The sequence below is a fragment of the Dermochelys coriacea genome, chromosome 3, assembly GCF_009764565.3.
Source record: "Dermochelys coriacea isolate rDerCor1 chromosome 3, rDerCor1.pri.v4, whole genome shotgun sequence".
Lineage (NCBI taxonomy): Eukaryota > Metazoa > Chordata > Testudines > Dermochelyidae > Dermochelys > Dermochelys coriacea.
In genome coordinates, this window is record NC_050070.1 from 205,849,709 (window position 1) to 205,865,819 (window position 16,111).

The 16,111-nt window shown below is 42.5% G+C and overlaps 1 protein-coding gene across 13 annotated transcripts in view; it reads left to right on the forward strand.

Moving 5' to 3' along the window:
* RIN2 (Ras and Rab interactor 2) overlaps positions 1-16,111 on the forward strand; it is a 122,998-nt gene that overhangs the window by 83,631 nt on the left and 23,256 nt on the right. For 11 of the 13 annotated variants that reach the window (XM_043512155.1, XM_038396030.2, XM_038396028.2 and 8 more), the window contains 4 exons: positions 2,963-3,074; positions 5,167-5,239; positions 9,428-9,519; positions 12,771-13,901. In XM_043512155.1, the coding sequence (XP_043368090.1) occupies positions 2,963-3,074; positions 5,167-5,239; positions 9,428-9,519; positions 12,771-13,901 (1,408 nt within the window). The remainder of the gene's footprint in view (positions 1-2,962; positions 3,075-5,166; positions 5,240-9,427; positions 9,520-12,770; positions 13,902-16,111) is intronic. The other 2 variants (XM_043512156.1, XM_038396047.2) reach the window with 1 other exon arrangement.

Below are 16,111 nucleotides of genomic sequence, written 5' to 3' on the forward strand. Positions count from 1 at the left end.
CTAAGTTAATTGTATCCAGTTGGCAAATTAATTCCAATTGAATAGTCTCTCGTTGGAGTCTGTTTTTAAAGTTTTTTTTGTTGAAGGATAGCCACTCTCAGGTCTGTAATCAAGTGACCGGAGAGATTGAAGTGTTCTCCAACTGGTTTTTGAATGTTATAATTCTTGACGTCTGATTTGTGTCCATTTATTCTTTTACGTAGAGACTGTCCAGTTTGACCAATGTACATGGCAGAGGGGCATTGCTGGCACATGATGGCATATATCACATTGGAAGATGCGCAGGTGAACGAGCCTCTGATAGTGTGGCTGATGTGATTAGGCCCTATGATGGTGTCCCCTGAATAGATATGTGGACAGAGCTGGCAACGGGCTTTGTTGCAAGGATAGGTTCCTGGGTTAGTGGTTCTGTTGTGTGGTGTGTGGTTGCTGGTGAGTATTTGCTTCAGGTTGGGGGGCTATCTGTAAGCAAGGACTGGCCTGTCTCCCAAGATCTGTGAGAGTGATGGGTCGTCCTTCAGGATAGGTTGTAGATCCTTGATGCATTGGAGAGGTTTTAGTTGGGGGCTGAAGGTGATGGCTAGTGGCGTTCTGTTTTCTTTGTTGGGCCTGTTCTGTAGTAGTGACTTCTGGGTACTCTTCTGGCTCTGTCAATCTGTTTCTTCACTTCAGCAGGTGGTTATTGTAGTTGTAAGAATGCATGATAGAGATCTTGTAGGTGTTTGTCTCTGTCTGAGGGGTTGGAGCAAAGGCGGTTGTATCGTAGATGTCAGAGTTGTTTTTGAGGCTGTAGATGGCATTGTGTTCTGCACGGCTGAAGTTATGGGGCAAGTGATGCTGCTTTTCCAGCATCATCACTTTTTCCAGCAGCATCACTTGCCCCATAACCTCAGCCATGCAGAACACAATGCCATCCACAGCCTCAGAAACAACTCTGACATCGTAATCAAAAAGGCTGACAAAGGACGTGCTGTCATCATCATGAATAGGTTGGAATATGAACCAGAGGCTGCTAGGCAGCTTTCCAGTATCACTTTCTACAAGCCATTACCCTCTGATCCCACTGAAGGTTACCAAAAGAAACTACAGCATTTGCTCAAGAAACTCCCTGAAAAAGCACAAGAACAAATCCGCACAGACACACCCCTGGAGCCCCGACCTGGGGTATTCTATCTGCTACCCAAGATCCATAAACCTGGAAATCCTGGATGCTCCATCATCTCAGGCATTGGCACCGTGACAGCAGGATTGTCTGGCTATATAGACTCCCTCCTTAGGCCCTACACTACCAGCACTCCCAGCTATCTTCGAGATGCCACTGACTTCCTGAGGAAACTACAATCCTTCGGTGATCTTCCTGAAAACACCATCCTGGCCACTATGGAAGTAGAAGCCCTCTACACCAACATTCCACACAAAGATGGACTACAAGCCATCAGGAACAGTATCCCCGATAATGTAATGGCAAACCTGGTGGCTGAACTTTGTGACTTTGTCCTCACCCATAACTATTTCACATTTGGGGACAATGTATACCTTCAAATCAGCGGCACTGCGATGGGTACCCACATGGCCCCACAGTATGCCAACATTTTTATGGCTGACTTAGAACAACGCTTCCTCAGCTCTCGTCCCCTAATGCCCCTACTCTACTTGCACTACATCACTCTCGCAGATCTTGGGAGACAGGCCAGTCCTTGCTTACAGACAGCCCCCCAATCTGAAGCAAATACTCACCAGCAACCACACACCACACAACAGAACCAGTAACCCAGGAACCTATCCTTGCAACAAAGCCCGTTGCCAGCTCTGTCCACATATCTATTCAGGGGACACCATCATAGGGCCTAATCACATCAGAGGCTCGTTCACCTGCACATCTACCAATGTGATATATGCCATCATGTGCCAGCAATGCCCCTCTGCCATGTACATTGGTCAAACTGGACAGTCTCTACGTAAAAGAATAAATGGACACAAATCAGACGTCAAGAATTATAACATTCAAAAACCAGTTGGAGAACACTTCAATCTCTCCGGTCACTTGATTACAGACCTGAGGGTGGCTATCCTTCAACAAAAAAACTTCAAAAACAGACTCCAACGAGAGACTGCTGAATTGGAATTAATTTGCAAACTGGATACAATTAACTTAGGCTTGAATAGAGACTGGGAGTGGATGGGTCATTGCATAAAGTAAAACTATTTCCCTACGTTTACCCTCCCCCCCCGCCCCGTGTCTCAGACATTCTTGTCAACTGCTGGAAATGGCCCACCTTGATTATCACTACAAAAGGTCCCCCCCCCCACTCTCCTGCTGGTAATAGCTCACCTTAAGTGATCACTCTGGTTACAGTGTGTATGGTAATACCCTTTGTTTCATGTTCTCTATGTATATAAATCTCCCCGCTGTATTTTCCACTGAATGCATCCAGTGAAGTGAGCTGTAGCTCATGAAAGCTTATGCTCAAATAAATTTGTTAGTCTCTAAGGTGCCACAAGTCCTCCTTTTTCTTTTTAAGAATCATTAAAGGATTATTAAACATGCCTGTAGTGATAAGCTAAATAGATGGAGCTCCTTGTATCTAAATGGGGAACAAATATTTAATAATGGGCTCTTCAATTTAGTAGAGAAAGATATAACATGATCATATGGCTGGAAGTAGAAGCTAGATAAATGTAGACTGGAACCAAGGTATACATTTTTAATGGTGAGAGTAATTAACCATGGAACAATTTACTAAAGGTTATGGTGGATACTCCATCACTGACCATTTTTACATCAAGATTAGATGTTTTTGTAAAATCTGCTCTAGGAATTTTGGGAAAGTTCTCTGGCCTGTCTTATGGAGGAGGTCAGATTAGATTATTTTAATGGTTCCTTCTGGCCTTAAAATCTATGAAAAGCATCTATAACAAAGATTTCTAAAATCTTATTTCCCCCCCCCCCGCCTTTGGATAGATCTTTCTGGTTAGGAAATCCACAAGAATGCAGAAGAAAGTCCTATCGCTCCGTCTACCCAATGAGTTTGGATCTCGCCTCAAGGAATTTGCAATAAAAGAAAGCACATATAGTAAGTCATGTATTACGGGAGTCATTTGCTATACTGTATGGGCCAGATTCACTTTGCATCAAAGAAACCCAGTGACTGGGCTCTAGGCTGTAAGCAGAAAAAAAATCAAAAAAAAAAATCAACCAGGGTCAAAGGAATAATAGTGCAAGCTGCCTACAACCCCCACTCTGCTGAGGATTCCAGAGCCATCTGGGCAGACCTTCACGTGAGTGAGGCTGGCCCTGGAGGGGTTGGGCAATGTGCTGAGTAAGGCTTTGATTAAATAAGGTACTTAAAAATATATGCCTAACTTGCCATAAGCAAGTGTGTAGTCCCACTGAAGTCAATTAGAATACTCGTATGCTTAAAGTTAAGGCATGCACATAAGTACCATGCTGAATGGGGGCCTAAGTGCTTGTTACAGGCGGTCTCCACTTGTGAGGCTTCCATAGAACCTTACCAGAATTTAAAACTGTCCTTCCATGATGATGCAACCATCACCCTCCACCAGGTGACTTCTCTTCTGGCACATCTTTGCCCTGAGCACCAAGGAAAATCTGGGTTTATGTATTATTTTTAGTCATTTATTTGTTTCTCAGACTTAAGAACAATTTTCACGAATCACGGGGTCAGAAATTTAACCCCATTGAGAAACATTTCTAATAATCCTTGGTTTTCATGATGATGCAAGTATTATTTGTTCCATGTCTCAGGCCTTGTCTACGCTGCCACTTTATAGTGCTGAAACTTTCTCACTCGGGGTGTGAAAAAGCACCCCCCTGAGCAATGCAAGTTTCAGCACTGTAAAGTGGCAGTGTAGACATTGAGCGGCTCCCAGCACTGTTAGCTGCTCCCCTCATGGGGGTGGGTTTTTTACAGCACTGGGAGAGGTCTCTGCTAGCGCTGGTGCCGCGACTACACAGCCAGGTTAAAGCACTGCCACAACAGCGCTTTGACATTGGTAGTGAAGACATACTGTTAGTTAATAGAAATAAAACATAGGCTGGGTTCCAGTAAGTTTCAAAACAAAGCTGTAGTGATCTCTATGAAAAGAGGGAGTGAAAAACAGTTCTAGGTAAAACTGAAAATAAAAAGAGGAAGCTGTTTCTTCCTCAGATTGTAGCACAGTTTGGAAACTGCAAATAGAAGGGGGCGGGGGTGTTATTTTAACAACGTGCTGGAAACTGGGATTGAAATTCAGCTTAGCAGCCTTCTTCAGGAATGATCTATGAAGGAAAAGCTATCAAGACCTTTATCTTTCTATAGTGTCCTTATGTGATTGAGCTTTTTTCCTTTCTTATGTTATCCATTACTTTTCCCCTGAGTCTTTACCTACATGGCTTCTTTACTCAGAGTGACATTTACTACCGACAGGAATGGGGGGCTCTGTGTTTGAACTTAATGGAGTTGTACCAGCTTGTATTAGTATTTATCCATGTATGGATATCAATACAAAACCATGGTGGAAATTACACGGTAAAGATCTTTATTATTTCCGTGCATTTAAAATAACAATGTTTGAATTTTTAGAAAAGTTCTAGTGCAACTTTATTCGAAAAAAATATTTAGCTAAACAATTTGTAATAGCCATCACAAAGCATTAGTATGAATGAGACTTGATTGAAGAGTTTTGTTAAAAGGGGAATGATTCATAGATTTGCCACCTATCCTTACCAGTGGTTACTGTATTGCTACTAATGTAATTGAGGCAAAAAATGGAAAGGATGGGTGCCAAGAGAAGGAAAGAAGTTTTTAATTAACTTGTCTATATTGGTACTATGAATAACACAAGGTCTCCGATGTTGACTGGCTGTTCTGTTAGAAGTTGTGCAATTTTAATCTCTTTGATTCATTTCCCAAGGATTAGAACATGTTTGGAATGAAAAAAACAAACCCACCGCCCAGACTATCAGTATGTTTACTAGAATGTTTTTGACTGAGACACATACTCCTCCACACAGTTGTTTTTGATTAACAAAACAGTAGTCAGTTTGATGCTGCAAACTCCTTGCTACTTATACTGTGCAAAAGCCAGGAGTGTTTATATTAAGCCTGGTTTCTTGGAATGTGCATTGAAAGACTGATCTGTTTTTTTCATAATCTTTCTTTGCAGCCTTTTCTTTGGAGGGCTCTGGAATAAGTTTTGCTGATTTATTCAGGCTCATCGCTTTCTACTGTATTAGCAGGTAAGATTGTATTATGTTATGTTTTGAGTAGCATTTGCTAGACATCCTTAAAAATGAGTAACTATCTGTAAGGATTTTCTTGATTAAATATGGTATAAATATTCACCATCATCATCTCCTTTTGCCAAGGTTGGGTAGGTTTGACTTCCATTTGTTTCTTGACTTAGATAAGTATCAGACTGCTAGCCACCTTAAGTCTAGTATAAATATTACTAATCTATAAATATTAGTAGACTGTTTTAGAGGATAACTGGCTAAATAACAAGAAAGCATGAACTGAAGCTAAGAAAACATAAAAGGAAGTCCTTGTTAGCCACTGTCTTATATGGCACTGACTAACAAAGGATAGTCACCATTATTGGAGAAAGTAGTATAGAACACTTCATTGACTAGACTGTGTAAATGTCTGTGTGTTATGCAGCAGTACAGCCAAAAGATTTGTAAACTGCAGAACAAATGTGAAAGTTTTGACAGAGTTCAGTGTTATGGTGGTCTTGTTAAACAGTTGCCTCACTGGTTCTCCCTATTTGCGTGTGTGTTGAAGTGCCTAACATGTGCCCCTTAAATTCATTTTACTGTGAATTCAGTACTTGTGACAAGACCTGGATTGATAGCTCTGGGGACTCGAGTTCTGTGTTTAGCCATAGAACAAGTGGAGCAAGGCCAATCATCTTCATATCTAGGGGAATCTGTTCTATGGGTGGGGGGTGGGAAGAGTTCGATCTCCTTGGCTCAGACTGCCAACAGGGTTGCCAGTTATTGTTGGTTTATGGTAGTGATTTATGGCAGTGTGAATATTTACCCACTGGAGACTGAGAGCACCAAGCTTCTTGTTGTTGTTTACGTTATGGAGCACACAGAACCCCCAAAATCAGGACCCCATTGTGGTAGATGCTAGAGACCAGGGGTTGGCAAACTTTTTGTGCTGAGGGCCACATCTGGGTGGGGAAATCGTATGCAGGGCCGGGGCAGGGGGTTGGGATGCAGGAGGGAGTGCAGGGTGCGGGAGGGGGTGCTGTGTGCAGTAATGGGCTCAGGGCAAGGGATTGAGGCAGAGGAGGGGTGCGGAGTGTATGAGGGGGCTCAGGGAAGGAGTTTGGGGTGCAGGAGGGGTGCGGACTGCGAGAGGGAGCTCAGGGCAGGCAGTTGGGGTGCAGGAGGAGTGTGGGGTGCGACGAGGCTCAGGGCAGGGAGTTGGGGTGCAGGAGGAGTATGAGGTGAAGGCAGGGAGTTGCGGGGCGGGATGCAGGAGGGGTTCGGGCTCCGGCCGGCGCCGCTTACCTAAAGCGGCTCCGGTGTGGCAGCAGCGCGCACTGGGGCCAGCGCAGGCTCCCAGCCTGCCTGCCCTGATGCCGCTCCGGGAAGCGGCCGGAACCATGGCCCTGCACAGCCCCTGGGGGGGGGAGCACAGAGCTCCGTGCGCTGCCCTTGCCATGCCTCCAGATACCTTCCCCGAAGCTTCCATTGACCATGGTTCCCTGTTCCCAGTGAATGGGAGCTGCGGGGGCGGGAGAGGGAGGGTGCCTGGAGGCAAGGGCAATGTACAGAGCCCTCTGCCTCCCCTCCCCCAGGGGCTGCAGGGACTTGGTGCCAGCCGCTTCTGAGAGTGGCGTGGGGCCTGCAGCACCACAGGGGGGCAATCCCGCGGGCTGGATCCAAAGCCCTGACGGGCCGGATCTGGCCCACAGGCCGTAGTTGCCCACTCCTGCTATAGACACACATGGTAGAAGACAAGCTCATTCATATAAATAACTTAACAGCACTCGGAGAGTGACTGAGCCAGACTGGATTGAAACTGGTAACCTAGTAGTGAAAGGTCCCCTATCTCATCCCCATTCACACTCTGTTTAAAATTCCATTTCGTCAAAATGGCTTTTAATTTTCCACATGGGGCTTTACATTCATTTTGTTCAGGGCAAGGTTGATCCTGAATCTCCAGTTAAGGCCCAGCAGTTGCATGGAATCATCCTGCCTGGGGAAATCAGAAATTGCAAGGGTGGATGCAAGACTGCACCGTCCCTGCAGCTGTGCACCAATTTGCAGCCCTGCTTCCTTTCTTGCTGCACCTTCATACAGTAAAAGACAAAGAAAAGTGAGGATAAAACAGAAGGGTGATGCAAATCCACACATAGCTGTAACTATTCCAAAATGCTACTCCTGGATATTCATAAAGACACCCTCACCTGAAATCATATCCAGGGGTTTTAATAATATATATATTTTTTTTTACCCTCCGTCATTAGCAAGATGCTCCTAGAAGCTTGCGATTTATTTCCCTGCCAATGTCTTTCTTTGATGAACATTTTATTTTGCTCTTTCTCAAGCAGCAGAAAACATTCCAGTTCCTATCCTTTTCAGACTGTCTTGGCATCATGTGGGATATAAGTTGGAATATACACAGTACTGGGGGAAGCTGTAGTCAGTGACTGTGACAGAGCAGCAGAGGGAGTACATGACCTCTCTTAGTGTATCTAAGGCCTTGTCTACACTACTGGGGTAAGCAGACCTAAGTTATACTACTCCAGCTACGTGAATAACAGAGCTGGAGTCGACGTGGCTTAGATTGACTTGTTGCGGTGTCTACAGCACACTGGCATCAACGGGAGACGCTCTCCCATCAACTTACCTTACTCCTCTTGTTCCAGTGGAGTACCGGAGTCGACCAGAGAGTGCTCTGCTGTTGATTTAGCAGGTCTTCACTAGACCCGCTAAATCGACCCCCGCTGCATCAGTCGCAGCAGTGTCAATCCCTGATAAGTGTAGACATGGCCAAAGAAAACACAGGATAGATTCTTGACAAGAATGGAGAATTTAAAAGAACACAGCTGGGGTTTGCAAAGGAGCCTGTGAGAACTGGGTACCAAAGTCACAGTGAAATTCAGTAGGATTTGGGTGCCTGATTTCGTTAGGCTCTTTTGAAAATCCCAGCTGATGGGTGAAATCTGTGCTCCAGTGAGATCAATGGGAATTTTGCCATAGCCTTAAGGAGGATCAGAATTTTACCCTGTATATTTAGCATTTGGAGACATTCCTCCCTAGATTAAAATGAAGTTCAAATTTTGGCCCATGGAGATGTTGATAGTGTCCTTTCAATTACTTGTTAGTAAGTGTGTCAACTCCCTGCATACGTTTGTGATTTTCATTCGTTTGGAGTTTGCTGTTGCTGATTTTTGAGGGTGAAAATATCAAATATGGCAATTCATTGATCAAAGAGCTGTTGTCTGTATTACACCAGATGCTCAATTTGCTTACAGTTTTGAAAATAAATCACCTGAACTGATACCAGTTGTATCTCAATGTACATAAAAGTGTGTGGGACATTTTTGCTACATGACCAGTTCTTATTTCCTTACCCTCAGTATATAGGTACTTCTAATACAGATTTTGCAGTTTTTCTGGCTCTGGTGTTTAAAAATGCACTGGTACCAAGTATAAACAAGTGGATAGAGAAGAGGTTTAATATACAATGTAATAAATGCTTACACAAAGTACTTAGACAAAGTAATTCTTTAGTTCTTGTTTCAAAGGATTTATATAGTCGATGTGGTTTGTAGTTAAGTACCATCTGTGGAGTACCATATGTAAATGTCCATTTATTATTTTAATACGTATCGAGTAGAAAACAGATATGATGACAGTAGTATGAATGTAGTTGTATTTATTGGAATAAATATTTTCAAACTAAAGGTATGTTCAGACTGACAGAGTTTACAAGCACTTCTGTATTCTCTGTCTTAAATCTTCATTCAGGTTCCTTTTGAAAACTGGAGGTTAAATTGGAACAAAACACAAGTTTTTATTCACAAATAAGAATTTTGGGTAAAGTGCTGATTTTGGCAGATGAATGTTTCAATAATCAGACTGACGTACTCTAAAAGAGCAGCGGAAAAGCTACTGCTGTAATAAGAGGAAAAGTGGGTGGGACAGGGAAAGTCAGTCGAGAAGAAAGGAACATTGGGGGACTGATTCTCATTTACACTAAAGTTTCTTTACACCAATGGGACTTAAAAGATTAATTACATGATTCTCACTTTATGGCCCCTTTTAAACTGCCAAAGGAGTTCAAAGTAGCTTTGCTGTAAATGAGAATCTGACCTGTAGTCATTTCATATGCTGGAAATAATGAAAAATTTAAAATATGGAAATAACTGCAAAAATTACCAATACTGTTCTTCCTTTTAAAACAAGGGATGTCCTGCCATTCACCTTGAAATTGCCTCATGCTATTGTGACAGCAAAGACAGAAGCTGAACTTGAAGACATTGCTCAGCTGGGACTGAGTAAGTGTGACTATTTACATAGGTTTATTGCTCTGTGTCATTGTAAACATATCTATCAAATAGTCCTTTCTATAACAAAAAAATCGGTAAACGATGGCCCAGTTAGTTTTTTTTAAAAGATGATTTTGTTGTTGCAAGTAGCTTAATTCTCCCACTTAATGGCACTCTATTGCCTTCCTATCCTGCTGATAAGCTTCTGTGATTTTGTTTGCTATACTGCTGCCCCCTACTTTCTGTCTAGCTGTATGCACTCTGTCTCACAGAACACCTCATACTGATCCAAATACAGTCCCATAGTCCTGAGAGCAAGGGTTTGGTGCAGTCTCACATGCATTGTAGGTTAGAGCACATGCAGCTGAAAGTGGAATGGGAGTTATTGGCTTGTACAGCATGGCTTTTAGTTTGGTAATTGCTGGAAGATTTTGAATGAAATTCATCATGAACATCATTCTGTACTCCGATTGGCACATGCTTACATTTGCAAAGCAATTTGGGACTGACTGTTCAGAGGTGTGCTGATCTGAACACAAGTTGAAACACATGTCAAATATATGTATTCACAATGGTATGATGAGTATTTTCAAGTGGGAGGGAAAATGCAGGGGAGTGTCCCTAGGAAATGCTTAGTTCTACTGCTATAACAAATATGGGCACATCCCAAAATGTGCCTTGAGCCTAAAGCAGAAGTGAAACCTGGCAGAATTTGAACATGGGCCTGAAACAGATGTGTTTGAGCACCTCGGGGCCGTGCTGAATTCTATTTGAAGTCTGTGGGAGTTGAGGGCACTCAGCACCTTTCAGGATCTGGCCCTCTAACCCATTTAACTGAGAGCAGAATTTGGCCCAGTAAACTTTTGTGTGCACTTCCCCAGCACAGTGGTTTGCACTGTAATAGGACTTGAGCACAGGGAACTTCACAGGATTTTATCCAGCAGGGAGCCCCTGATGTGGCTCTGGGTTTTGTTTTGCAGCAGTAACCGTGGTGATCATTTTATAAGACTTTGGTCACTGAAGTCAGTTTAAAGTGTGCTGAAGAGTGTTGTCTTTTGCATTGATAATCCTGCAACTTTAGGTAATTTGAAAGTTTAGTCTTACACAGGCTGCAGCCAGGCTATGGGGCAAACACTCTCTTGGGGGAGTTCGTTAGGTCAGTGTACCCAAAGAAGGGCATGATGAGCTGGGTTGGGGTGTCACTGGCATCTCAGACCCTTGTATACCTGATGGCAACACCTACTAGAGGAATCTGTCCAAAGGAGGTGCATATGCCACTGTTCAGAAGCTCTCCACTACATCTATACCTAGAGTTATTCTGCTTGTTTGTCCTGTGCAGACAGAATACCTGAGAGCACCACTGCTTGGGTGCTGCAGGTCTGTAATCCCTATCCCTAGACTTCCTCTGGCTGAATTTGTGCCCTTGGTTTTGAAAATTAATATGTCTGAAAGCTGAGAGAGTAATGGTCTAGTGGTTAGGTGTAAGCATGGGAGTCAGGAGACCCAATTTCAATTTCCTGTTCCACCACAGACTTCTGATGTAACCTTGGATGAGTCACTTAGGCCTAGTCTACACTAGGCGGGGGGATCGATGAAAGTTACGCAACTTTAGCTACGTGTATAACGTAGCTGAAGTCGACGTACTTAGATCTACTCATCGCGGTGTCTTCACTGCAGTGAGTTGACAGCTGATGCTCCCCCGTCGACTCCGCCTGCACCTCTTGCTTCGGTGGAATACTGGAGTCGACAAGAGAACACTTAGCAGAATTGACACCTGCTGGATTGTTTGCTGCCTGTCTATCCTGTGGGTAATGTAGACAGGCCCTTAGTGTCTCTGTAACTCAGTTTCTCATATGTAAAATGGGGTTAATAGCATTTCTCTTCCTCATGGGGTATGTGAAGACCAATTGGAAGGAAGCGTTGTTTACTTCTCTTAATACAAGAACTAGGGGTCACCAAATGAAATTAATAGGCAGCAGGTTTAAAACAAACAAAAGGAAGTATTTCTTTACACAACACCCAGTCAACCTATAGAACTCCTTGCCAGAGGATGTTGTGAAGGCCAAGACTATAACAGGGTTCAAAAAAGAACTAGATAAATTCATGGAGGATAGATCTATCAATGACTATTAGCCAGAATGGTCAGGGATGGTGTCCCTAGCCTGTTTGCCAGAAGCTTGGAATGGGCAACCAGGGATGGATCAGTTGATGATTATATATTCTGTCATTCCCTCTGAAGCACCTGGCATTGGCCACTGTCGGAAGATAGATACTGGGCTAGATGGACCTTTGGTCTGACCCTGTATGGCTGTTCTTTGTTAAATTTGTTTGTGTGACACTCTCGGTTGCTGTGATAATAGGGGCCATATAAGCATCTAGATAGTTTTTGAACATAGTGTCAGTTAAAATGAGCACCTGTAGTATAGTTCACAGGAGTCAATGGGGTTGCTGAAGGAACTGTTGTCTGATTTCCATAGACTCTCACTGATGTTTTACTGAGGGCTATGAGGAGACTGCAGTTACAATTTGTCAAGCTAGTACAGATTTTAGTGTTAGTACACACTTTTTGCTGATGACCCTGCATATTCAATCTATTTATGTGCTGCTGAGTATCTTAAAAATCTCAAACAAATTGTGTAATTATTACAAATGCACAGCTGCAGGTTGAAACACTTAGAGACACGAACGCCTGATCAGCATGGCTAAAGATAGTATCTGCCAAGGGGACAAAAACTGATTCTAATCTTGTCATGCTTAACTTTTTATTTTTTACTCCAAACAAAAAATAGTTTTTGTTTTGTTTTTTTTCAAATTCCCAGGGCTTAACCTTCAGGTTGTGTAAATCAGCATAGTCCTGCTGATGTTGGTGGAGCTACGCTGATTAACACAAGCTGAAAATCTGTCTCTTTTATTTTCTAATCAAGGCTGGGGGTATTAGCTCAGGGTCTATTTGAGTCCCAAAACAGGAATAATGGATACTTTATAGCAATCATTCTTTGCTGTATATCCCAATTTACTTGCTATGAAGATTCACATTGGCCAAGATATTTATAAACTCTGTAGACAAATAGCTGCAGCCTGAAGGTTTAGCATTCAGTTGTGTCTGGCAGTGTTTTATGAGGCTTATTAAGAAAAATTTTAAAAAAAGAAAAGTTTGCCTAAAGTTTTCCATGCTTCAACATTGTTATATTGAGTTTAATGTTCTGAAAGCCAATTGCATAATATCTAAATTCTTATGTTAACACAATAATGATTTTCAGATTTTTGGAGCTCTCCGGCTAACAACAACCCCCCAAATCCTTCACCTCCCCGTAGGCCTCTGCCCTCAGACAATGCTTGCAAAGACTCACGTCAGCTCTGCCTTATAAATGGAGTGCATTCTATAAGAACCAGAACGCCTTCGGAGCTGGAGTGTAGCCAGACCAACGGAGCCTTGTGTTTTATTAATCCTCTTTTCTTAAAAGTGCACAGCCAGGATGTTAGTGGAAGTTTGAAAAGACAGAGCCCAAGAACTCAAGATGTGAATGGGACAGAGAAGCCTCGCCCCCCCCCACCCAGACCTCCACCACCTTCTATTAATAGCCTTCTCACAAGTCCACAGCTCTCCAGGACTATAAAGCAGGCGAGCATGCCAGGAACAGTCAACCATAACAAACATAGGAACTTGGATTTGCTGCAGAAGAAACCAACCCCTGTTCCGCCTCCTCGTGTAAAGAAGCAGGCTGTTAGCTTAGAAGGGGAAGGTAATGCAAAGACCTTGGCAGTAATTCGATCTAGTCGTAACTCAGTGCGTGGGTCAGAAACTGCTAGCGATCCAGGTGAAGCCCTGTGTGAGCAAAATTTAGCAGCTTGCAGAAAGACCTTGGCTACAAACTCTGAGTCACAAGTACAGTGGAATGGAGGCAGGCAGAGACTGAGCGACATGAGCATTTCCACCTCCTCATCTGACTCGCTGGATTTTGATCGTAGTATGCCGTTGTTTGGCTACGAAGGGGACACTAACAGCAGCCTGGAGGACTTTGAAGGGGAAAGTGACCAGGAAAGCATGGCACCCCCTTTGAAGCCCAAAAAGAAACGGAATAGTTCATTTGTTCTCCCCAAGATTGTGAAATCCCAGCTGAGGAAAGTAAGTGGGGTGTTCAGTTCTTTCATGACCCCCGAAAAAAGGATGATCAAGAAAATTGCAGAGCTGTCCCAGGACAAGCGCACGTATTTTGGGTGCCTGGTGCAGGACTATGTCAGCTTTCTCCAGGAAAACAAGGAATGCCACGTTTCGAGTACTGACATGTTGCAGACAATTCGGCAGTTCATGACACAAGTTAAGAACTATTTGTCACAGAGTTCTGAACTGGACCCCCCCATTGAGTCACTGATTCCAGAAGACCAAATAGGTAAGAACCATTGTGTGTCTATTTTCAGGGCATGAAAAAAAAAATTCTGAATCCATGGTCTGAGTCTTTGAACCAGATTTGGGGATATAGACTTTTTTCTAGCAAAATTCAAAACCACTGGTTTTTTTTGTTTTGTTTTTGTGTTTTTTAAAGCTCAAATGCAAAAGTTCCATACAACTATGTTAGAATGAAAAGAGTTTTTGAGAAGTTACCTTAAAACTATAATGGTGAATGTTGGACTTAATTTACAAGTGACTAATTTTTTTTTTTAAATTTCAGTGCTGAAATGTTACATTGGCGGATTCTACACTGCGGTTTTTCTCTGAAGTGTGTGGAAATATTTTTAGTATTTATTTAAAACAGTGTACGTACACACACACACACATGCACCCCCCATATGTTAATCATATATGGCAACCATAAAATTAAAATACATTGGAAATGAACAACAGATGGTGACATGGAGAGATTTCATAACTTACTATCCAAATACACTCTCATTCACTATTGGCAACTTGCACTGTCTCCACTTGGCATTGTGATATAAACAAGAGATTTTTATAAAAAGGAGAGGGAGATGCTAATCTCTGGATTTCTGTGCTCTTCTGTCTGTAAGTGTTTTATAAATGTCTGAAAATGAACTGGATGATTGGGTTCACATTTTACTAATAGAGAAGGATTTATGTATGAACAAAAGTGAAATAGTTGGATGGATACACATATTCTACTAACAGACAATGACTTGTGTATGTACAAAGTGAACTAGTTGTATAAAAATTCTGACTGTCCCTTAGTCTTGATGTTTCTCAGTGGTGTTAGTAAAAGAGTTTGTAAGCCACATTGACGAGGTAAACATCATTGAAGGAGAAATACTTTCCTTATGAGCTCATTTCAGTCATAGTTTGCTTGTTTTCCCCCCTCACTTCAGTGTCCTAACAGTTTGGCCAGTGAATAATTCAGTGACTTTTAAAATTGGCAGATATTTCTTTCACTGGCAGTGGTTAGTGTTTTTGTTTTGAAATTTTGGAAGGTATTGAGTAAGAGGTGCTTTTGTCACATTGCTATTCAGCAATGAGGGAGTGAGGTTAACAAGTACTGCCAGGCAAATAATACACTCTGAAAAGTTTCCTGTAAATCAAGAGTATTTAAAAGATTCTGATTGCTTTAATTAGAAAAGTAAAAGTATTGTGTGGACATTGTGTGTTGGGCTTTTGCTCTATACAAGTATCGGTTCTGTTGTGTTTTTGCATAATCTTAGATATTTGACAAAGAAATAGAGCTTCTTTTTTGTGATTTGGTCAAGGTTTGATTTTAACTTTCATTGTTCTTTGCAAGGGTGTGGTTTAATCCAGCCGGTGGGTCTCATAATAGCTTGCTAAAATGATGCTTGCTTTTGAATGTCTCAGTAAATTAGAGTGACTGAAGTTATTGAGCACTGTAACCAAACTGCCTTAGTTTTCTTCAGCGATTGAGCATCTGACTTTCTTTGTGCAGTTTCTTCTAAAAAAAATTATACAGTGAGGAAGTTTGTTCAAATGCAAGTTCCATGTTTGCTTAATCTGTTGCTTTCACCACTACTGGAGCCCACAAAACACCACAGCAGAGCAGGAACATCAAATGTTGCTGACCTAAACAGATAGCTATGTGGCAGACAGACTTAATCATCCTACGTATCAGAACCTTTTACAACAGAACAAAGACCAGTCTAATCTCCCATCTAGTGTTTTATTTCATGGTTTCGGTATTGAATTGCAACCAGACTTGTGACTACAGCTAAATAGTTCGTTATTTTATAATTCCTATTAAAATTACATTATGAGACAAAGGGCTGGTTTACACTACACAGTTAAGTTGACATAAGGCCCCTTATGTTGGCCTAATTATGTCAGTGTCTACACTACAGCCTTCCTCCCACTGATCTAAGTGCCTTACTACACCGACATCATAACTCTACCTCCACGAGATGCATAAGGCTTATGTCAGCAACGCCACATCTGTGTAGACACCACATCCCTTACATCACCTGTCTTGTCAATTTCATGGCAGGAGCCCTCAAATTGACCAAAAAAAAAAAAAAAAGCCCCTGCTCCTCTAGAGAGCTGAGAGGCTGGACCCTGCTCCTAACTGGGAGCTGAGGTGAGAAGCCCAGGGGGTTTTCTCCCACTCCTAGTTGGGAGCCAAAACCGGGGCAGCTTCAGACCCCTGCTCCC